The sequence below is a fragment of the Rattus rattus genome, chromosome 8, assembly GCF_011064425.1.
Source record: "Rattus rattus isolate New Zealand chromosome 8, Rrattus_CSIRO_v1, whole genome shotgun sequence".
Classification (NCBI taxonomy): domain Eukaryota; kingdom Metazoa; phylum Chordata; class Mammalia; order Rodentia; family Muridae; genus Rattus; species Rattus rattus.
The window spans coordinates 60,830,043-60,854,285 of NC_046161.1; the positions used below are offsets into that span (position 1 = coordinate 60,830,043).

Below are 24,243 nucleotides of genomic sequence, written 5' to 3' on the forward strand. Positions count from 1 at the left end.
CAGGAAATAAAACTTAAAATTCTATTTAGAACAGAGCTTACTAGTAAATACATGTTTAGTCATATCAATTAGTATACTCATTTCCATTGGTCTTCAGTGGTTATTTGGGAATTAGAGTAGTTGCTTTTGTGTCAACATGTTGCATCTTTATAGTACTGTAGCTAGCTGTAGGTATTTCTTTTTTAAAAAAATGATTTAATAAATTTTATTATAAAAACTTTCGGGTTGGGGATTTAGCTCAGTGGTAGAGCGCTTGCCTAGGAAGCGCAAGGCCCTGGGTTCAGTCCCCAGCTCCGAAAAAAAGAACCAAAAAAAAAAAAACTTTCAAATAAGAAAATCACACATTGCAATTAGCCAAGCCTAAAGCCTGTGCATCTCATTGAACTTCTGTACAATCAGACAGCCACATAGAACAGCAGCTGTGATGTTTCACACTATATTTTACACTAATACTACTAAATATATTTTTATGTGCTTATCAACCCAAAAAGATGGAAACTCCACAACAGAGTTAGAACTAAATCATAATTGGCTTTGTATCTTCCTGTATAACTTATGTCGTTACCCACATTTAGTCCTTCCTCATCTCATAATACTTAATCCTTTTGTTCGCTTTTCTGTAGATTACACTATACCCACACACACATTTGTTTGCATATATTATTGACTAGATTCTACATATGAGGAAAATCATGTGTTTTTTCCTTTATGAGATTGTTTGACCTCACTTGATATTGTACATTCTAAGTCCATCCATTTTCTTACAAATTTTATTATATATTTTTATTTGGAACGGAATATTATTCCATTCTATATATATATACCAGATTTTTTTATTACCCGTTCATTTGTTGATAATAACTCGGTTGTTTCCAATTCTTTGTTACAGTAAAAAAAAAAAAAAAAAAGAAAGCTGTAAATATGTGAGTATAGATATCCTAGTAATATAATATGGAGTTCTCAGTGTATATGCCCAGGAGTGAGGTAGCTGGGCCATATAATAGATATCTTTTTAATTTTTGAGAACTCTCCAAAGTAATTTCCACAGAGGGAGATTAATTTACATCACCACCTCCTTTTCTAAGGAGTGGAGAAATAAATTTGGCATACAGAAATACTCTGAGTAGTAACTCTGTTTACAACCCATATCAGTTCCGATGGTTTTTGCTGACAGATTCTGTCCTAATTATGAGAAATAGTCAAAGCATCATTCTTTCACAGTTGATATTTTCTATAGTGGCAAATACTGTTGACTAAGAATACTCTATGACAATAGTCTGTATGCACCCCTTGCTTCAAGGTTTGAAATCTAGCTTACTAAATTTAGAAGTGGGGATGGAAGTTGCATACTCATATGTTTCATTTTAGGGAAGGGGACGCTGAGGAAAGCCTTGGGTCACCCAGCGACCCAAGCTTCTCACCTGTTTCCTGGAGTATCAGTGGCAAATACCTTGCTGGGGCTTTGGAGAAGATGGTGAACATCTGGCAAGTTAATGGTAAGAGTCCTGCAGCTGCAGTGAGTGCAGCTTCACCTCCCTGTCACTTACGTCTCGGAAGCACCAGCTTCTCCTTACCTAGAAGTCCATGGATGATTCTGTGAAAACACTGCATATGATGCACCTCCTGGAAGCTTCATTCCTACTTGTGTAAACCAAAAAAGTTCTTTTCATGCAGCATTAAGTCAGCTTTTTTAAAGCTATGTAATTTTCAGTCATTTGAAGTAGCTCTATCACTTATGTTTCTTTCAGATATAAAATTTTTTATTAGGTTTCACACTTTATTCTTTCTATTTATCCATCCATCCATCCATCCATCCATCCATCCATCCATCCATCCATCCATCTTTATACATCTGCCAGGGTGCATGTAGGGAGGTTGGAGAACAGCTTGACATTTGTTTTCTCCTTCCACCATGTGGATCCTAGGGATTGAACTTAGATCATTAGACTTAGCTGCAAGTGCCTTTACCCACAAAGCCACCTCAGTCTCCCTTTATCAATTTTTATTGTATCTCTCTAGGGGATAAAAAATACTGTTGTAATTGTAGACTTACTAGTATTTGTTTATTTTTATATATTTAAGAAATGACTGTTGCCATTCACAATAGTAGAGGAGTAGCTAGCTAGTCTTAGTTGTAGGTAAATTATTCTTATCAAGTGGGTTTTCAATAGTTATTATGAGTCATTGAGCATAAAGGCCCATGGAATTTCAGTACTTGGGGAGTGGAGGCAGGAGGATTGCTGGAAGTTGGAAGTCAGCCTGGACTGCATTATGTTGCTTGTGTCAAAAACAAGTAAACTAAAAGCAGAAGTGCCTTAGTGATGTTGCCTTCAGCCTTTTCCCAGTGTCCTGGGAAAGATACATGCCAATTTGCCAGCAATAGGAAAGCACTTAAGTGTTTGCCATTTGCTACTAAGTTTATTCCTTTATTCTGACATCCTTGGAAGTTCTTTGTTCTGTAAGTAGTTATAGACTGTTGGCTTAAATGATATGCAAGACATGAATAAGATCTTGTTTTCACAGACCTTTAAATTCATAGGCTATTGTGAATTGCAGAGTGCATTAACTACTAGCTAATAATATTTTTCTTGTTCTTTTTTGAAATTTCTATTCTTAATTTTGGAGAGATTTATCTATCCCATGCCAACTAGGGATTGTGATCTGTCATCTTTATCTATTTGTCATGTATAGACTAGAGTGGCTTTGAACTTACAGAGATCCACCTGCCTCTGGCTTTTGATTGCTGGAATTAAAAATGTGTGCCACTATGCCTGGCATGTGTTCCTTTTTTAAGAGTAAAATTCATTAACATTTCTCCCTCTGTAGGAGGAAAAGGATTAGTAGATATTCAGCCTCACTGGGTGTCTGCCCTGGCTTGGCCAGAAGAAGGTCCAGCTACAGCCTGGTCAGGAGAGTCTCCAGAATTATTGCTGGTGGGACGGATGGATGGATCTCTAGGACTGATTGAAGTTGTTGATGTGTCCACTATGCACCGCCGAGAACTGGAACACTGCTATCGAAAGGATGGTGAGACATTTACTAGTCAAGAGAGTAGACCAGTAGACAAAAGGGTTTTGGTTGAATATTAACACTGAGTGAGTGTTACTTTGGGTTTGCTTTCTAATATTTCCACTAGATATTTGATTTTAATTAGTTATTGAAACTTGTTTCTCTCCCTTTGTCTCTCTGCCAAAGAGAAATTTCACTTTGTTACATCATATTAGTCATTCATCCTTTGTGTGAATGATTGAACCTTTATAACCGAATGTAAATATTCCTTAAAAGTTAGAGCTATGGAATAGGAAGAATCATTGGTAGAAACAAGTTAACACCTGAGTAAATTAAGGAAATGGGGGGAGGGTGGAGAAGGAAGGTCCCTGGACCAGAAGATGACACAAAGTTTGCCTCTGGTTTTTCTTACTGAGTACGTTTGAGTCAATGCATGTCTTACTAGCAAGTTTTTATTAGTTATTTGGGGGAATCAAGTAATTTAGAGGTCACGGTGCTGATTTGTATGGTACTCTATTTGACAGGAGAATTGTTTGCCATGTTTTGGGTTTGGGTTTTTTACAATCCACTTTTAAAAATCTGATAACTTCAGAGGGTTCAAAAGTTAGAAAATTTTAAAAGACTTGGAAGGAAAATCTTCCCGTCTGCTCACCCTCCCCCTCATCCTGCCCTTAAGGTACTATTTTCTCCTGCTCAGCTTTTCAGTATACAGAAAAGCAGTGGTAATTAGATACTAGGATTAGACATCTTGAGAGCCTAGGAACTCTGACTGTTGTATCAGAAGGAAACAACAAGATGATTTTCTATGCCTTATGCTACTTCACTTCTCAGTTTCATCATAGATTCTGTCTCAAAAGAAGAACATAGTGTTGTGTCTTAATGCCAACCAAATTGTTACTGTCTTTCTTTTTTTTTTTTTTTTTTAATAACTTCCTGGGAAAGAATGAAATGTCAGAAGTGAGGTAATTTCTTTCACTCATAACTAACATTCTCAAAGTGGGTTACACCGGTTCTATGCTACAGGCTCAAATTGGTTAGCTGTGTAAAAGTTTTCTTGCCGCGATGGTCAAAGCACAGATTTTTTTTCTTCAAAGCATCTATTTAGATGTCTAGATAGTGACAAATCCATTTTTTTTCTTGTGTTTTTACCATGTAGTATCTGTCACCTGCATTGCTTGGTTCAGTGAAGACAGACCATTTGCAGTAGGATATTTTGATGGAAAATTGTTAATGGGAACAAAAGAACCACTTGAGAAAGGAGGCATTGTTCTTATTGATGCGCATAAGGTAAAGGCCATCTTCTCTATGATTGCTTTTCTTTCTTGTTTGTTTTTTGTGTTTTTTTAAATTGTGGTTTGGAAGTAGTATCTTCAACAATATTTTGCATTGCTTATGATTTAGTATTCTATCACTACACAAAGTATTTTGGCCATGTTTTCATATGAGAAAAAAACAAACAAACAAAGCTACCTTAGAACTGAAACCAAAAGAGTGAGATAGGAGTGCCCTGTGTCCCCATTAATGCCAGAACTTCCACTGATTTCATGCTTCCTCATAGGTTTTTACAGGGCCATCCAGGCCAGTGACACAAATGCACAAAACCAGGACTTGGGAAGGTGTAGAAGGAGGACTATAAAAAACCCTCAGAAGTTTAGACAGATGGTTTATAGTTTAAGAGCACTGGCTAGGCTCCCTTAGGCCGCAGGTTCAATTCCCAGTATTTAATATGGAAGTTCACAGCCATCTGTAACTACAGTTCCAAGGGTTCTTGTGCCCTCTTGTGGCCTCTGCAGGCACCAGGCATGCCCATAGTGCACAGACATGAGTGCAGGCAAAACACTCATACACATAAATTAAAATTATAAGAAATTAAAAGCGGAAAAGTACAGCTATCAAAACATGTAGACATAAACATGCCCTAGATCCTCCTAAGCATTTTCACCAATTTGGGGTGAGGGACCCTTTTCCCCCTGTTTGGTTTCCATCTTTTCACATTGTGATGTAGTCAATAAAATGATTCAGTACGTACACATACAAAAGAAAGGTACTATATCTTTTCAGAGCTATATTTTCATAATTTATATAACTTAACATTTATTTAGCTTTATTGTAATGTAGACTGTATTTAAGGTCGATTTGATTAAGATCAGGAATGATATGAAACTATCTTATTCATCTAAAAATCTTAATTTTAATGCAGTTGAGTTATAGAAGCACCATCCACAAACTAATGAATATAAAGTACGCACTGTGAAGCGAGTATTACTCTGATTTTTTCCCTATAATTTTAAGGAAACTCTTGTTAGTATGAAATGGGACCCAACAGGCCATATTCTTATGACATGTGCCAAAGAAGAGAATGTGAAACTCTGGGGGCCTGTTTCAGGATGCTGGCGCTGTCTGCACTCACTCTGCCATCCATCCACTGTAAACGGCATCGCCTGGTGCAGCCTTCCAGGGAAAGGATCCAAGATGCAGTTACTGATGGCCACGTATGTTATAAATTTGTGTGTGCATTGATCTTTATGGTAGTGTAGATTGTATGACTTTCCAATAATCTCGATTTAGTGTCTATTACTAGTTTTATAATGTATAATGCCATAAAATTACTTAAGGGAAATAAAGGATTTTTAGATTTTCATTTGGTATGTTCTTTTTTTGTGATTTTTCTTTTAAGTGGCTGTCAAAATGGCTTAGTGTGTGTCTGGTGTATTCCTCAAGATACCACACAGACCAGTATGACCAGCTCAGAAGGATGGTGGGACCAGGAATCAAATTGTCAGGTAATATGTGGCTGTTGAAGACTTTACCTGAAACCATAGTACACGAACTCCTCACTGAAGCATTTGTCCTATACCTGAAGGTCATGATCCATCAGGGAAATGTAAATAATTGTTGTAATTGTATGCTTTCTAAGTTCATGTAATTTTGGTTACAGTGAGGTGTTTAAGTGGTGATCATGTTGACGATGAATAACATGGATGTTGTGGATGTACTTACTGATCCTGAGTGTCTGGTACAGTGGTGTGACACTGGGAATCCCATCCAGAGTGTCTGCTATCAGTGTTAGACCACTGTGTTATGTTTGTCTATGTTACCTGCATAGAAGGTTATTTTGAATGAAAAATCACAAGCTTGATACTTACAAAAGCACCTAGACAAGACATATAAACTCATGAATCTGGGAGTCAGGAAGTATGGAGTAGAAAAAAACGTAGACAAAAACCACCCATGAAGCACACATGCCATCTCGAGCCAGACTTCTTAAACTTTTCCCGCTCTCAACCTCTTCCTCCAAGGAACTTTTACATAGCCTGGTGTGGGTCCATAAAGTAGGTGAGAACAGCAAACATTCATTGATTAAAAAATCATAATGAAATTTACTTTAGAAAGATTCTTTGATATACATTTGATATTTTCATCTATTAAAGAGGAAAGCAAATTTACATACTTATGGATATGTGTACTTTTTACATTAAAGAATTAGGTCTCAGCTGAGTGTTTGATAGGGACACAGAGCATCTTCAGTGGATTTTTAGAGGTGATCAATTTCCAACTTTATAATTGTCAATACTAAGAATACTTTTGCATAAATATATTTATAACTATTTAAAACCATTTTAAAATTTTTGGAAATTATGTCCTAATTCTTAGCCAAAAGATTTTTTTAATGAAAATTTTCTCAGTGGCTTAAACAGAAAATTTTAAAACCACATATTCAAACAGGTTACAACCCAAAGATGTACTAGTTTGATATTTGCCAGGAACGGCAATAGGAAAATACAAAAAGACTTTTTTTCATACTTAAACCATTGCATTTCTGTAAGTATAGAACACTTTGTGTGTAATAATCGCTACAATTCATAATATGTAATTTCAAATTTTAACCAAAATGTTTCATAAAACCCTCAAAAGTGTTGCACAGTGTGACAACATGCACAGTATCAGGTCAGAACCAAGGCTGCAGTAAAGTCATGAGATGCAAATGCAATTGTCACCAGAGACACCTTGCATCACTATGTGCTTCATGTTGCCAGATGTTTCAGAGCCTCAGAGTTCAGTTACTAACCCCATTTACTAAGTGTTGATATAAAGTGCTCAGCTGCTGCCAAGGCTGATTGTCACCTCCCTAGAATTAAGCCTATTCGTAACAAAGTAGCTAATTGTTTTTAATACAAGCCAAACCACATACTATTTTAAGTAAAACCTCCAAATAATTAGATACTAATATTAACATTTTACAGTTCTTAAAAAACAAACTGAGTGTCTGATTAAACTGAATATCTGAACCAGTTTGCAGGTCCCATTTGTCTTTGATACAAATGCGCCTTGAAGAAGTTCTCTTTAGTGACCTTTGGGGAGATGAGTGTATCTGATAGTATCATCTGTCTTAAGGGAAGGAGTAGTCAGCTGTGATAGGAAGGTACCACAGAAGTAGAAATGAGATCAGTAAAGATAAACATGGCTTACTCCTTGTCCAAGTGAGTTGCCCTGTGCACTGACTGGCTTTAGCTTCCTCACTTCAAAACCTGGCAGAGCAAATAGGTTGACTGGACATTGTTTAACTGCTCTAATGGTGGTGGGACCTGGAAGGATGGAGCCTAAATGAGACAGACTAAAGGCTTATGCAATAGCCAGTTCTATTCAGAGAACCAGATAGTGTATGCTCCAGGGGCTAAGAAGAATCACCCGAGTATATTTGTGTAAGCCACTCATGGCAGAAATGTTTTCCCACTGAAGCATATAAACAACAATAGCCAGTTGTAATGAATAATCTGAAGTAAACTCACTCCCATCTGCTACACCTGTGAGGGAACATGAAATCACAATCCAAGAACAATTTTGTTTTTAGAAGAAACTGAGGTAACAAGACTCTGTCTTGTTTTTCTGGAGTTTTCTTACAAGCACTCAGAATTTCCTTTTCACAACTCCATTCTTGGACCAACAGGCATGGTGTTACCAGACAGAGCTGTCAGCCCACAATAGGGAAACCTATTTGTTTAGAGTGAACACATGCAGTTCATAAGTGTTAGGTAAGAAAATAAAATTTACATGGAGTTAAATTTTGTAAATAAAAGCTATTGTTCACAAGCAAAAGTCATGGATTTTTTTTTTGGTTTTGGTTTTTTCGTTTGTTTTTTCAGGTTTTTTTTTTGGTCTCAGATATTGGAACTTTGAAATACAGTAATTTCTGCTTGTTTAAAGAACAGAAAATTAGTTTTAAAAAGTATCAAAACAGAGCCAGGTTGCTGTTTATTGTTATTTATTAAGTTAGGGAACTTTATGGGAGAAGGTGTCTCTACCTAGATCTCCAGTTTCATACTACTCAAATGTAAAATTTCCAAGAGTGAGCTGTGACTCTTGAGCCCGTAAATTATTTTTAAACTAATACATATCAAAACAATGACTTACAGGATGGCTTTAAGAAATCGGCAGGAGCCAAGTGTGTCTATCAGCTTCGGGGACACATCACACCGGTTCGGACTGTGGCCTTCAGTTCCGATGGCTTGGCCTTGGTGTCTGGTGGACTCGGAGGGCTTATGAACATTTGGTCTTTAAGGGTAAGGACACAGGTTGTTTTTTATTTAAAATATATTTTTACATTAGTTTGGATCATATATAATAAAAGTTAACCAACCCTAAGAATGTCATTGGAGGGGTTGGGGATTTAGCTCAGTGGTAGAGCGCTTGCCTAGGAAGAGCAAGGCCCTGGGTTCGGTCCCCAGCTCCGAAAAAAAAAAAAAAAAAGAACAAGAATGTCATTGGATAATAAAGATGCTTATGAAGAGTAGTCCACTACAAATGAACCAGTCTTCTCTGCTGGATTTCTTTCTGATGAGTATATTTAAAGTGAAAAGCAGGGAGCAGGTTATAAATTGAATGCTGTTGAATTCAGCTCAGTTATAATTTTTAATGTATATTTTGTGAATATAAGGTAACAGATATTGCAGCAACAGTGCCTAAAGTCAAGAAATGAGTTTTAATAAATATTTTTCATTTTAGGATGGCTCTGTCTTGCAAACTGTTGTGATAGGCTCTGGAGCTATTCAGACCACAGTATGGATTCCAGAAGTTGGGGTAGCTGCCTGCTCAAATAGATCAAAGGTACCATTACAGACACACCAAACTGTAGAATGTGAGCCTAGAAGTTTAGAAATTGCAGTCCACCTCCCCCCTTACAGAGGAATGACTTCTATCTGAAAGATTAGTCTTTGTTCAAGATAATACAACTATTTAATAATAGAAGGGAGTTAGAACCCAGGGATGCTCATTTCTTACCTAATATACTTTTTGCTATACCTGGGCTTTGCTGAAAGTGCTTGATTTTTTATTTCCCTTGGAAGACACAAGTAGATTCTGATTTTCTCACATGATTTTTGACAGCATTAAACTATCTCAAAAGGATATTCTATGGGGAAAAATTCAAAGACATTAAGACATCCAAAATATGTCTGACTTTAAAATACTAGCCAGCTTGCTGTGATATTTAAATATCAAGATCAGTGTGCTATTTGATTTATATTTTATGTACTTACATAGTGTTAAAAGAAGCTATAATCATATGTGAATAGTCCTAAAAGTAAAAATAAAAACTAACCAATCCTAGGTTCTCTTTAAGATTGGCAGTGTATCTAGTGTGTAGCACCCTAAGCAGTACAAATAGCCATCAAGCCTACTGCATAGAGCAGGGCAGTTCTGAAACCTTTGCATTGTTTCCTAGGAAACAACTATTTTTGTTTCTGCTAGTATCCTTACATTTGTGTCAGACTTGTGAGGTGTGTTTCATGCCTCGTCTTATAAGTTCTATGAACTAACAGATAATTGATACTGTTTTTAAAGAAAATTCATTAAGGTAGTTCACACTTTTTAAATTATTTTTTATTCACTCATTTTACTTAGATAGAAATTAGAATGTTTTAAAATTTCTGTAGACATTTTTTAATATGTAAAAAGGCAAGCACCAGTGGAAGGGGAAGCCCTTGGTCCTGAACCCCCAGTGAACGTGGTTGTTGGGAGGAGGGTGGTAATCGGGGGAGGGTGGGGAGGGGAACACCCATATAGAAGGGGGGGGGGGGTTAGGGGGATGTTGGCCCGGAAACCAGGAAAGGGAATAACAATCGAAATATAAATAAGAGATACTCAAGTTAATAAAGAAAAAAAGAAAAAAAATTAAATGTAGGCATGGAAAGAAGTGCTAGCTGACAGGAACCGGATGTAGATCTCTCCTGAGAGACACAGCCAGAATACAGCAAATATATAGGCGAATGCCAGCAGCAAACCACTGAACTGAGAATGGGACCCCCGTTGAAGGAATCAGAGAAAGGACTGGAAGTGCTTGAAGGGGCTCGAGACCCCATATGAACAATAATGCCAACCAACCAGAGCTTCCAGGGACTAAGCCACTATCCAAAGACTATACATGGACTGACCCTGGGCTCCAACCTCATAGGCAGCAATGAATAGCCTAGTAAGAGCACCAGTGGAAGGGGAAGCCCTTGGTCCTGCCAAGACTGAACTCCCCCAGTGAATGTGATTGTTAGGGGGAGGGTGATAATGGGGGGAAGATGGGGAGGGGAACACCCATATAGAAGGCAGGGGAGGGGTTAGGGGGATGTTGGCCCGGAAACCGGGAAAGGGAATAACATTCTAAATGTATATAAGAAATACTCGAGTTAATAAAGATAAAAAATAAAAATTTTAAAAAAAGCAAAGTATTTAATCCAATTACTGATTGGATTAAACTAGAATTTCTCTAGTTCAGTGGTGATGGCATGGTTTTTAATCTTTTATATAAACAAATTAATTATTTGGCATGATTTATTTTCCACTAGGATGTTTTGGTTGTGAACTGCACAGCAGAATGGGCTTCTGCCAATCACATTTTAGCAACCTGTAGGACAGCCCTGAAACAACAGGGCGTTCTGGGCTTGAACATGGCTCCCTGCATGAGAGCGTTTCTGGAACGGCTACCCATGATGCTTCAAGAACAATATGCCTATGAAAAGGTAATTCATGGCCCTATCTCCCATAGTGCTTAGTGGTTTGGAATTTGGATCTCCTCCACAAACCACCCAAGGACATGAAGTGCAGCTATCTGTACAGAAATGAAGCCAATATACCTAAGCGGTTGTTCAGTAATCTTAAGTCCATTCCTTATATTCACTTGAGTAAAATGACACTGTAACTCCAGAATTTTTAGTGTTGATACATTCCTTTTCATATGATTTATTCACTCTATATCCAGTTAATTTAACTGGAGAATATGCCTGGATTTAATGTCCATGGTCTGTGATAGATTTGCTTTGCCATGATGAAAGACTGCTATAAAAGGGATTTACCTTTGATGACTACCAAGGTTTTCTTGGTAAAGAAGAAATGTGAAAGGAGTAAGGTCTTTGTGATTTAGCTGTTAGCTACCTTGTTTATAGTCAAGAAAAAATACACATGACACAGTCTAATATGATCCTATATTGGATCCTGGAACGAAAAAGGATAACAGCGGTAAGACCAAATAAAGCTCTAGTTAGCTAGTGTTTCTTAGCTAGTTTAGCTAAGAATAAGTTTCTTAGTTCTTATCAGTACAATATGATTATATAAGATTTTATATATATACTATATATATGTGTACATATATAGTATAGTATATATATATATGATGTTAGAGAAAATGTGTAAAGAATATGCTCAATTCTCTTTACTAGTCCCATAAGCTTTCACAACGTAAGTTTATTCAGAATATCTGACACAAGCTCCTCCTCAACGTGGCATTCTTTTGTTTTTTTATCTTAGCCTCATGTAGTTTGTGGTGACCAGCTTGTTCACAGCCCCTACATGCAATGTCTGGCTTCCCTTGCTGTGGGACTTCATCTGGATCAGCTGTTGTGTAGCCCTCCAGTGCCACCCCACCATCAGAACTGCCCCCCTGACCCTGCATCCTGGAATCCCAATGAGTGGGCCTGGTTAGAATGCTTCTCAACCACCATCAAGGCTGCAGAAGCCCTGACCAATGGAGCACAGTTCCCAGAGTCATTTACTGTCCCAGATCTAGAGCCCGTTCCGGAGGACGAGCTAGTGCTGCTCATGGTAAGTGCAGCGTGAGCTGCTGCCGTTCGTGGTGGAGATTGCATCATGGCTGCTTGGTGTGCCACAGATCTTTGCTGGCTTGACTAACTAGTGACATGCCCTTGGGTAAACTGAATATATGTTTCTGTCAGATGGCTGTTCAAGGCTCTGGTGACAGAGCCTTTCTGAATGTGCTGACTCCATATATAGTTCCATATTTTTCTGTTTTCTTCATCTGTAAGTGCTTGTTAAGTACTTAATCATACACATTTTTAGTTTTCCTCTGATCATTTTGTGAGATTGATGCCACATAGAAACATATGATGCCACTTAAAACATTAGTAATCAGCGTCAGGTGAGAGTACAGAAGAGCATTCAGTGTGTCGCTTCTTTTTCACTGTAGCTAATAGTGTTTAGCTATAGAAACGGTGTTGACCATAAAATGCCAAAGTAAGGAGCATGAGCCAGCACCTGACCTAACTTTAGTTAAGGTTTATATATTTGAACATAAAAATGTAAGTACAACATAAAACAGATAAATGAATTAAAGAAAATCATCTGAATACGTAATTTTTAATCAAGAAATGTCTTCCATAGTATTGTGAATGTTATACTCAGCATACCTGCTTGACGTGCATAGGGCCCTGAGTTTGGTCCCCAGTACCAGCACCATAGATGGATAATGGAATAGAGAGGAGATCGGTAACATAAATAGAACAGAGTATAACAGCTCTTTTTGAACCCCACTTGGATTTAATATCATCTTATAGATATGGAAATTGAAGCTCAAAACAATGACAAAACCTTCCCACTAAACTAGACAAAGAATTTGTACCTGGCCTTGAACTCCTTGGTGCTTAATATTGTTGCTCAGTAAACAGGAACAGTTAACTTTGAACTTAGACTACAGTAATAATGAAAGTGTGTGTAAAAAAGTAAATATTAGAATGCAAAAAGCAAGTTTGAAATTATGATCATACTGAACTTGCTGGGTGGGGTGGCACATGCCTCTAACTCCACCTTCCTAGAAGGAAAAGGCAAGAGAATTTTGACCCCAAGAATTTGAAGGTGGCTGATGTAAACATCATAGCAAGACCCTGTCTTTTTAAAACAAAAAAGAAAGTAAGAGCAACTCCTCCTGACTTGTCATAATATCACCATATTCTTTAGAAAGGAAATATAATCACCAAAGAGCAGACAAGTTCTGAGAAAGCATCATTGTTTCTGATGTGTGCTCTGTCTTACAGGATAACAGCAAGTGGATCAATGGCATGGATGAACAAATTATGTCCTGGGCAACTTCCAGACCTGAGGTCAGTAAGGATAAGTTTACTCTGTGGTAGGTTTCAGTCAGTCTTTTGATTGTAAATGTGTGTGTTTCTGTGTCCTTCTGTCTTCTGGAGAGGTTGTCACACGTTTGTGCTCAGTGTGTATTTGTTTGAACTACTAGACGAACCTAACTTGAGGTGCTGTGGGTTTTTCAGGACTGGCACCTGGGAGGTAAATGTGATGTCTACTTATGGGGTGCTGGCAGGCACGGACAGCTGGCAGAAGCTGGGAGAAATGTAATGGTACCAGCGACAGCGCCTTCATTCTCACAAGCCCAACAGGTAACTAGCAGAGTGAAGAGCAGAGAAGAAGTGTGAGAATTCAGATTGCTGTCAGTAACTTATTTGGAGTTGAGTCTTGTCAGTTTTGTAGTCTATTGTGGTCAGTCATTAAAGAACTTCATTTTAGATGTGGCCTCCAAATAAAACATTACTAGTACATTTTATTGTACTTGACATTTTATTAATAAGTTTCTAAAATTTTCTTGTTTCTAAGTATTGTCACAGTATATTAGGGCAATGAGTGTATATTTATGGAAGCTGGGCTAATCTTAATCTCTGTGCTCTTGGGGAACCATGATCTCCCTAGGATCTTGAGCCAGACTTTATTAATACCCCTCCCTTTGTCCAATAGTTGTGGTATTGAATTCCCAAACTGTCCTTGAAACCACTCATTTCACTTGTGTTCTCTTCTACCTAAAGTTGTCCCAGGTCACTGTTCTTCCCTGTGTGTGTCCCCTCCGACATCTGCCTCTTTCTCCACCAGACTTTACTAGTTTCTGTATCCTTTCCTTTCTTCTCTTATCTATGTTGTTGTTTAACTGTGCACAGGTAGCTGACATCTTGTGGTTCTGAATTATTTCAGTCAGATGGGACTCATGTTCCTTAATTGTAATCAGAATATAGTAATCAAAGGTTATAGGGAAGCCTCAGGTAGGCCAGTTTTTCTGCTTTGGTACAAAGGAAAAAAAGAATGAGTAGAGATATCCTCGGGTGCATGGGATCACCTAAAATGTCTGTATGTTAGAGATACACAATAAGAGTAATGGGGTGGTAATGTTTTTGTTTAGTCTTAAATAACTTTACACATAAACACAGTATATCTTGATTATGTCTGACTCAAATAAGGATAATGTTTTTAATTTTGTGTTTTCTACTAGGTTATATGTGGTCAGAACTGTACCTTTGTCATCCAGGCCAATGGCACGGTGTTGGCCTGTGGGGAAGGAAGTTATGGCAGATTAGGGCAAGGAAATTCAGATGACCTTCATGTGCTGACTGTTATTTCAGCCCTACAAGGTGAGACTGCCCTGAATTTAGAAAGGTTAGAAACTGACCTGACTGTAGGAATGTGTGCATTCACTGGAACATTTCCCAACTCAGAGAATCCATGGAGTTTGCTTATGCATGGGTTCTAGTTACATAATGTATATATCCTTAATTTTCACATTTTAAGCTATTTCACAAGTAGGAGGCTAGAATCCAGCAGCATATATGTATTTGAGATCGAATGAAAACCAAATGTTTTAAAATTATAAACAGATTTTTAAAAAATTGTTAAACTCTAATTAGGTAGTAGGGTGTGTGTGTGTGTGTGTGTGTGTGTGTGTGTGTGTGTGTGTGTGTGTGCGCGCGCGCACGCACGCACAAGCATTTCACTAACATAAAAAATAGTTCACAGGGCTGGACAGATGGCTCAGTGGTTAAGAGCACTGACTGCTCTTCCCGAGGTCCTGAGTTCAAATCCCAGCAACCACATGGTGGCTCACAACCAGCTGTAATGAGCTCTGATACCTTCTTCTGGTGTGTCAGAAGACAGCTATAGTGTACTTAGACATAAAATAAATAAATATTTTTAAAAAAATAGTTCACATGAAAATCTCCAGCTGTGCTAATGAGTTTAAAGGGCATCTGACAGAATTCTGTGTCACTTGAGAAAGCAATAAAAGGGCTGGAGAGATGGCTCAGCCGTTAAAGGCTAGGCTCACAACCAAAAATATAAGAGAAAGCAATAAAAACTGCTATGGGATCTCTTGGATCCCAAAACTCACAATAAGGGATATTCCACCTTTGAACACTGTGGAATGACATTATCCATAGCTCTCTTCAGATGTATTTGGCCTACAAGCTGTAAGGCGAGCATGCTTGTTCATGAAGAATATAGAAGGAAAATGCTTCTACTAAGGCTTACCAGTAAGTTCCCAGGAGATCGGTGCAGAACTGGGTCGGAGCGTGCTGCAGTGTAAGGCGGAACACAGACGAGGTCCCCTGTTCTCTCAGCCCCAGCTCTGGAACCTTGCACGACCACTACACCACTTTCCAACTTAGTCTCTGCTGCTGTAGAAAATGGGAATGTCTGCCAGTAGACCTCTGTGAAAGGAAAAATGAGACATCCTAAGTAAGCATTTATAGGAGTGGCTAGAATATCAGTCTTGGTAGCTGTGATGGCTGTTCATGTCCTCCCTTGTCTTCATCATTTTGCATGATTGTTCTCAAATATGCAAGTTTATGACTATAAATTTTATTTAAAATTTTAAAAAGTTTGATATTCTACAGTATCATTTTGATGTTTTTTTCAAATTTTAGGCCATACTCTAGCGGGTGCAAGAATGAGAGTTTACCATTTGAGACCTTGTGTTTCTGCTATCTTCTAGGCTTTGTGGTGACCCAGCTAGTGACTTCCTGTGGCTCAGATGGACACTCAATGGCCCTGACAGAAAGTGGTGAAGTCTTTAGCTGGGGAGATGGGGACTATGGCAAACTTGGCCATGGCAACAGTGACAGACAGCGGCGGCCAAGGCAGATTGAGGCCTTACAAGGAGAAGAAGTGGTGCAGGTCAGACGCAGCATTCCTAAGTTTGCCTTTGATCTACATACAGTGTCATTAGTAGCACTCTGAAGTTTAGCCAGAAGGAGTAGTATAAAGACAGACCGCATGGGCAGAATAAGAGATCCTCAACTTTTGGTTATGTAGGCTCATTACTGAGCTTTTCAGAAATTAAATAGATTTTAATACTAGAATGGACTTGGGGTTGGGGATTTAGCTCAGTGGTAGAGCGCTTGCCTAGCAAGCGCAAGGCCCTAGGTTGGGTCCTCAGCTCAAAAAAAAAAAAAAACAAAAAAAAAAAACAAAACATAGAATGGACTTAACTTTTCCAAGCCAGCAGACTTGGTCCAGGATAGGATGCTGCATATTCTTGGGAAAAACTCCATAGGACTAGGTTCTTTTCATTTAACCTTTTCCTTTCTGTTGCAAAGGGATGTGCATGTCTGTTAGATCAGCTAGTGATCTAAGGTCATGTTGTAAAATCACATAGCACTGCAGAGTTCACTATAAATTTTCCACTCATTTATTTCCTTCAGTCTGCATCAGTGGACACAGCCAAAAGAGTGATGGCAGTTATTCCAGTGTCTACTTGGCTTTTCTGAGCCTGCTAGGCAGATTAGGAGGCTGTGTGAGCAGGGGGACTGGCTGTTCTTCCCTTGTCAGCTGATTCATAATCAAAAGTGAGTGACTTCTTTCCTAGTCTGTCTTCTTATAAACTTTTTTCTCCTTGATTCTGCCCTAGATGTCTTGTGGCTTCAAGCATTCAGCAGTGGTAACATCAGATGGCAAACTCTTTACCTTTGGGAATGGTGACTATGGTCGTCTGGGTCTTGGAAACACCTCTAACAAAAAACTTCCAGAGAGAGTGACTGCACTGGAGGGATATCAGATTGGACAGGCATGGCATAAGTCAATATAATGTTTGAGTTGATAGTAATTTCTTACCTTTTCTGTTTCCACTTAGATATTCTTCTATCAATCAGAAAGACCAGGATTGCTAGTTGCATGTAACCTCTGTATCTTTTGTTTGGCATACAATTTCGTGACTTTTTCCCAATGTGAAAAAAAATTCACATTTTTTGGCCCCTAATTTTTACATGTGACTGTTTAAAAAACACCACCCGTAAAGTACTACCAACAACTTGCTATATAAAGTCTTTTTAAAATCTGGGTGTGGTAGCACACACCTGTAATCCCAGCATTTGAAAGGCCAAAGCAGGCGGATCTAGAGTTCAAGCTTAGCCCAGGTGATTTATCAGCACCACATCTCAAGCAAGCCAGCAGCAGCAGCAGCAGCAGTAGCAGCAGCACAGCACTGCCTTTACACAGCACAGCAGCACAGCACTGCCTTTACACAGCACAGCAGCACAGCACTGCCTTTACACAGCACAGCAGCACAGCACTGCCTTTACACAGCACAGCAGCACAGCACTGCCTTTACACAGCACAGCAACTTTTTGTTGCTCCTGTGTGTCAGTGTTAAGTTGGATAGCTGGATTTTTCCGTCTGCATAAAGACACTGAAAGTGTTTCTCAATAATGGGTAAGATCTCTTGACTTTCCCTATGTCATCGCTGAGACAGCCTCTGTAGTAAATGAGTATTTCTGAGATATATGTACTTTTTTCCTGCCTTTTCTACTTTTTTTAGCTACAGATGCTTGAAGAATTTTACTTTGAAGAAAAGAATTATTTAGGGGTCTTGGGAATTCTAGTTGATGTGTTTGGGTTAACTTTTGAAGCAGTTACCAAAACCAATAAGGATCTTGGGAAACAACACATGAAATTTTTCAGTTGAGAAGAAGGAAGAGTTCTGGAAACAGAGTTTGTGCTCAGGTCAGATGATCTGCTCACTAAGTACCCGTGTTTCTACAGGTGGCCTGTGGGCTGAACCACACCTTGGCAGTGTCAGCAGATGGCTCCATGGTGTGGGCATTTGGAGACGGAGACTATGGTAAACTGGGCCTAGGAAACTCGACTGCAAAGTCTTCTCCTCAGGTCAGTTACTCTTAGTTTTTATACAACAGAAATTAGGTTTTGCTTATAACTGTACCTCTTTTACATTGGAAGTACTTTGGCTAAAACATTTTTATAATTCATAATGAAGGTTTAAGGCCTTCAGTTGCTTACTCTCAAATATCCAGCATTCTAGATCTTGACTTTTAGAAAGGTGAAGTGGATGTAAACATCCCACAGGAATAAGCCTCCGTCTCTTCAGATGAACTAAGTGCTGTACGACTATATCCCACGTAAAGAGGCACCTCCCTGTCCTTATGGAGGACAGAGTTTTACAACTCTGCCTGCAGCTGCTGTTTCAGCATATTACCATTGAATTGTGCATCTTTCAAAAACATAAAGAAAAGAAATGAGTGCTTATAAAATTAACAGGGCCCTGTTACTCACATTTTAGGTTTCTTGGGTCTGTAGACAGCCTGTGCAGCTTTGCTACATCAGCTTTCCTTCCATATTTAAATAGCGTGACATGATTTATAACTTTGTTTCCACTTCAGTTTGCTATCATGTATAGTTAGTGACATGTTAACAGTTGCTTTATTCAGTAGGGGTGCAGAAAAGCAGACAACTTCATTTGTGGGGAGTGTAGAAGGCAGGCAGCTGTTACCGCCTGGGAAAGCTGAAAGGAAAGCAAGCTGACAGGAAGCTGCCTGGGGTCTCACAAGAACGCGAAATATTGTTTTAAAGGTTATGGTTTTCTTTGGTTTCTGTTGCTCAGTAGAATGCTTCCACTTCACAAGTTCCCGAGGACGTGAGCCAGAGGTCCTGAGCCTCTGCAGTCTCTGGAACACAACCACCCAGAGCAGTAGGAGAGAAAAATCTCTAGGAATGTGATTTGGGTAAAACAAGTCATATTGGGTAACAGTTGGCCTTTTTATTGAAGACAGGATTTGATGTTATAAATGTCAGTAGGAAATTTAAGAGGTTTTTGCATGTTTATTTGTTTTTTCCTTCCAAACACATACTTTATACTTTTATTTCACAGAAAGTTGATGTCCTTTGTGGAATTGGAATTAAAAAAGTGGCTTGTGGAACTCAGTTTTCTGTGGCTTTGACTAAAGATGGCCATGTGTATACTTTTGGTCAAGGTAAGATATCTTCTAGCCTATATTACTTTTTATACATGTTTATTATAAAACTGTTTGCCTTCTAGGTTCATAGAGAGTTCTGAGTGGTGTCTACAGTGTTACCCTTGTTCATTGCTACTCTCTGCTCCTATTTGATGAGTTCGTTTTCAAGGACAAGCTCCCCTCCATTAAATCCCAAGTGAGAGCCTTCACACTTGCTGAAAGAAACAATCACAAGAACTCTGCCTCCTCCTTTCTGCTGCTGTCAGGCTGTAGAGACTGAGAGTTGTGTGAGGGTGGTGCAAGAGATGAAGTAAACGGTGACTAGAGTTTCTACCTTGGGAGAGCACTAAGACCTCCCAGTAAGAAATGAGCTGGCTCACGAGAGAAGGAGCTTGGTGTAGTCATTGTGTGAGTTTGCTTTTTCTTTAGCAATGAAAAATTGCTGGCATAATGGAAGAAAGGTTCTGTTCCATGGATGCAGAAAAATCTGTGTGTGTAGTTGTTTCATGGATGCAGAAGGGGCAATGTGTAGTTTTATGGTCCATTGCTCCTGGGTTTATGAAGAAACAGATTCTCTTGGGAGAAGAGAATGTCTGAACAAAGCTAGTCACCTTGTGGTAGATATGAAGTAAAGAAAGGGAAAAGGGTTGAAGACAAGGTAGAACCTTCAAATATGTGCCTCCAGGCTGGCAAGATGGCTTCATGTATAAAGACACTTGCTGCCAAGCATGAGACCTGTGAGTTCCATTGCAGAATTCACATGTGGAAAAAGGAAAAATTCTAACCTTAAACATATGTAGTATGGCTTATATGTGTGCACACATAAGAAGAGAAGGGGGAGAAGACGAGGCAGCAACAAATAAATAAAGGGCTGGAAAGATGATTCAGTGGTTACTAGCACGTGGTGCTTTTACAGATGGCTTGGCTTTGGTTCCAAGCATGCACACCATGTGGTTCACAACCATCTCTAACTCTGATTCCAGGGGATTCAACACATGCCTCTAGTCTCCATGGGCACTAGGCATATTGGGTGCAGGCACTCAAACATGTACATAAAATGAAAATAAATATTTTAAATGAATAAATATTAGAAAAGAACGATATGCCTCCCAATTGCTACTTCTTCTGACCAGGTCCCACCTCTTAGTAACCACTGAGCTGTGGAAGGATCTATTGATGAAGGTAGCATCCTCTCAGTAGCACTGTCAGTTTGGGTCTATAGCATTAACACATAAGCTTTATGTCCAAATCATAGCCGCCATATAGGGACTTCTGTTCTAGACTTCTCTGTATGGAGATATCCAGCAGGCTATTGGGGTTTGTATCTGGGACTCCAGAGGGGATTTGGTGACTTACCTGGTGGTAACAGATGAACTTACTCATTGATTTAAGAATCCCAAAGAACCTGTAGAGTGAAAAATAGAGTAGAATTCTAGGGACTGTTGGGGCAGAAGATTTTGAATAGAATATTGGCAAGAATAGTGAAGAGTCTCCAGGGAACTGGGGAAGCTCAGGCCATATTACCAGATGATTATGTGTCATTCCCAGTGGCCAGAATCTGAAAGACCACCGCAGCAACCAGGCAGGAGTCAACTCATGGTTTTAAGGAGAAGCTTTAGGGCAGCTGTAAAAGTGGAAGCCAGGTGGCAGATGCCGTGCCTAATGGGCCTGGAGGTTATTGAGCAGCAGGGATAAAGAGAGAGTTGGGGTAGAAATTTGAGGCTAAGATAGGTTGAATGCCATTTTTTTAAGAACACAAGAAACTTTGAAGGCCTTGTTGAACGTGTATCAGTCCTTTCAGTATGAGCATATTGAAAAGCCTCGTGGCTTGGCTTACAGACTTTAGTTTTAATTTTCTCTATAAATAAAAAGATTAACATTTCATACAGGGATAGCCTCAGACTTGTTACCTAAAACCTGGTGTATTTTGCTGGAATAGCAGTTTTTGCACCACGCTATATACATGATTGTCATTCTAATGCAAAAAGTTAATGGTCTCTTACAAAACACAAACTTCATAACACTTCCCCTTGCTGTCCTTCAGACCGATTGATAGGCTTGCCTGAGGGGCGTGCTCGTAATCACAATCGACCCCAGCAAATCCCTGTCCTGGCTGGCGTGGTCATTGAAGATGTGGCAGTTGGAGCTGAACACACACTTGCTTTGGCATCAACTGGAGATGTTTATGCCTGGGGTAGCAATTCAGAAGGGCAGGTAAATGTCATATTTGCTGCTTTTGCATACTCTAGAAATCTGACGTTTATTTGTAAGAATATCTTTGTATTTTATAATTCCTTTGCTTGTGCAAGAAATATTGTCATCTCCTGGAGTCACAGAAGTAAGGGCAGGAATGAAGGGAAAGAGAATGTGAAAAGACATCAGGTTGCTGCACTTAGTCCTTCTGTCTATCTGTGTGTGAAGAGAGACTTTGATAGGAGATGCCTGAGATTGATGCTTCTACAGTGGTTTTCAAGCACCAGCAGAGCCTTCCTCGCCTCCTCCCATAATCTCAAATCTGATTGCCCACAGAATCAGAGATCCTGTTGCTCAAGGTCTGTTATCCGCAGTAGCCTTAGTGAGCACTTACAGTCTCCTCATAACTGCATTAGCAGACCAGGAAGTTGTGGTTGCAGTAATTTTGATGAAAGGAGAATTAATGACAAAGAAGCTTGGGGAATTCCAGGTTAGGTTTTAACAAGATCTTCCTTGATGTTGAACACCTTGCTGCTGCTGCTGCTGCTGCTGCTGCTGCTGCTGCTGCTGCTGCTGCTGCTGCTGCTAAGAACAGAAAATTGGAGTCCATGTATATTTTATATCTGTCTGTTGTTATCAGAAACCAGTGTGTTTTAAGTAAGAGCTCTGGAGAGCCCTTTTTTTTCCCCCCCCACTTAATAAGAACTCCTACCCTTCCCAAAATACCCCTTCCAAGAATCCAAGAGTGTGACCAGTTTTTTTTACTGGATATTTTTTTATTTACATTTCAAATGTTATCCCCTTTACCAGTTTCCTGTCCATAAACTCCCTATCCAATCCCCCTCCCCCTGCTTCTGTAAGTGTGTTCCCCCACCTATTCACCCACCCCTTCCTGCCTCCCCGCCCTGATATTCCCCTATACTTGGGGGTTGAGCCTTGGCAGGACCAAGGGCTTCTCCTCCCATTGGTGCCCAACAAGGCCATCCTCTGCTACATATGCAGCTGGAGCCACGGGTCTGTCCATGTGTACTCTTTGGACGGTGGTTTAGTCCCTGGGAACTCTGGTTGGTTGGTATTGTTGTTCTTACAGGGTTGCAAACCCCTCAGCTCCTTCAGTCCTTTCTCTAACTCCTCCAATGAGGACCCGTTCTCAATCCAATGGTTGGTTGGGAGCATCTGCCTCTGTATTTGTCATGCTCTGGCAGAGCCTCTCAGGAGACAGCTATATCAGGATCCTGTCAGCATGCACTTCTTGGCATCAACAATATTGTCTGAGTTTGGTGGCTGTATATGGGCTGATCCCCAGGTAGGCAGTCTCTGAATGACCTTTCCTTTAGTTTCTGCTCCAAACTTTGTCTCCATATTTCCTCCTATGAATATTTTTGTTCCCTCTTCTAAGAAAGACTGAAGCATCTGCACTTTGGTTGTCCTTCTTCTTGAGCTTCATGTGATCTGAGGATTGTATCTTGGGTAATTCGAGCTTTTGGGGAGAGATGGCTCAGCTGTTAAAGGCTAGGCTCACAACCAAAAATATAAGAGTTTGACCAGTAGTTAAGATTAATCCTGTTGCCCCTTTCTTTCAGGAGACAGTATAAACTTACAAGGACTACTGTGATAGAGAAATCAGAATTTATTCATTATTGATGTTGGTGCATGACACAAATGTTAATAGATTTTATTGGCTCGCCTTCTGCTTCTTCAATCTCTGTGCATTTGATTTTTTTATTCTTAGCTTGGCCTAGGCCACACCAACCACGTTCGAGAACCAACCCTGGTAACAGTTCTACAGGGGAAGAACATCCGTCAGATTTCAGCTGGCCGTTGCCACAGTGCTGCGTGGACAGCCCCACCTGTCCCACCAAGAGCACCAGGTGGGGGACAGACCATTTGTACTCTTCCAGATGCTCTTCTGCCTTCAGTACCGTGATGCACTGTCTGCCTGCGGGTCTGACTGTATTCAGAATGTCTAAAAACCGTCAAGACTTCTGGAATACTCTTTCTGCTACAAGCACCATAAATATTTCATATCAGACATTTCTTCTGCAGTACTCAGTGTGTAGCCAAGCTTCATGCCCGCTCTCTTTCTCTCTTTCCAGTCCCCAAAGAAATCAGCATGTTTTTTAGACAAACAAAAATTAATTAAGTTAGATCATCTACTAAGTGTACATATACTTATATAGATAAGTATAAATATACTTGTATAGATAAAAAGATAACAAATCAAACTGGCCATGGTGGTCCACCTTTAATCCCAGCACTTAGGAAGCAGAGGCAAAGGGATCTATCTGAATTCCAGCCCAGCCTCATCTACATAGAAAGTTCCAAGACAGCTAGTGCTGGTAGGAAAACCCTGTCTCAAAAACCACCAACAAAAAGGTAACAGTTGCTTTATAAGGCTTACTACTGCAGAGATACTGAGGAATGCTGGGTGAGGTGCTTCACATCTGTAATCCCAGCACTCAGGAGGCAGAGCCAAGGTCTACAGAGCAAGTTCTAGTTCAGCCATGACTACACAGGAAAACCCTATGTTGAAAAACTAATGAAATAAAATAAAAGCTCTGAGGTGTCATATTCCTCACTCCAGTAGCCATTTAAAACAAATGTTTATTCAGTGACTCAGTACAAGTCTAGTTACTACCATTTTATTCCATCATAGAATATAAATAGTGGCTGCTTCTAGTTTTAAATTTTTTTAAATATTACAAAATCATTAAAGTCATTTTTAAAAAAAAAGACCTGAAAA

The 24,243-nt window shown here is 39.4% G+C and overlaps 1 protein-coding gene across 1 annotated transcript in view; it reads left to right on the top strand.

Annotated features, from left to right (window-relative positions):
- The window catches only part of Herc1 (HECT and RLD domain containing E3 ubiquitin protein ligase family member 1), a 183,683-nt gene that overhangs the window by 146,087 nt on the left and 13,353 nt on the right, over positions 1–24,243 (top strand). The window contains exons 43-60 of the mRNA XM_032911483.1: positions 1,369–1,496; positions 2,827–3,027; positions 4,166–4,296; positions 5,302–5,501; positions 5,687–5,792; positions 8,424–8,570; positions 9,013–9,114; positions 10,842–11,015; positions 11,800–12,093; positions 13,320–13,385; positions 13,557–13,682; positions 14,561–14,699; positions 16,055–16,236; positions 16,970–17,125; positions 18,100–18,222; positions 19,223–19,325; positions 21,352–21,521; positions 23,233–23,371. Of these exons, the coding sequence (XP_032767374.1) occupies positions 1,369–1,496; positions 2,827–3,027; positions 4,166–4,296; positions 5,302–5,501; positions 5,687–5,792; positions 8,424–8,570; positions 9,013–9,114; positions 10,842–11,015; positions 11,800–12,093; positions 13,320–13,385; positions 13,557–13,682; positions 14,561–14,699; positions 16,055–16,236; positions 16,970–17,125; positions 18,100–18,222; positions 19,223–19,325; positions 21,352–21,521; positions 23,233–23,371 (2,687 nt within the window). The remainder of the gene's footprint in view (positions 1–1,368; positions 1,497–2,826; positions 3,028–4,165; positions 4,297–5,301; positions 5,502–5,686; positions 5,793–8,423; positions 8,571–9,012; positions 9,115–10,841; positions 11,016–11,799; positions 12,094–13,319; positions 13,386–13,556; positions 13,683–14,560; positions 14,700–16,054; positions 16,237–16,969; positions 17,126–18,099; positions 18,223–19,222; positions 19,326–21,351; positions 21,522–23,232; positions 23,372–24,243) is intronic.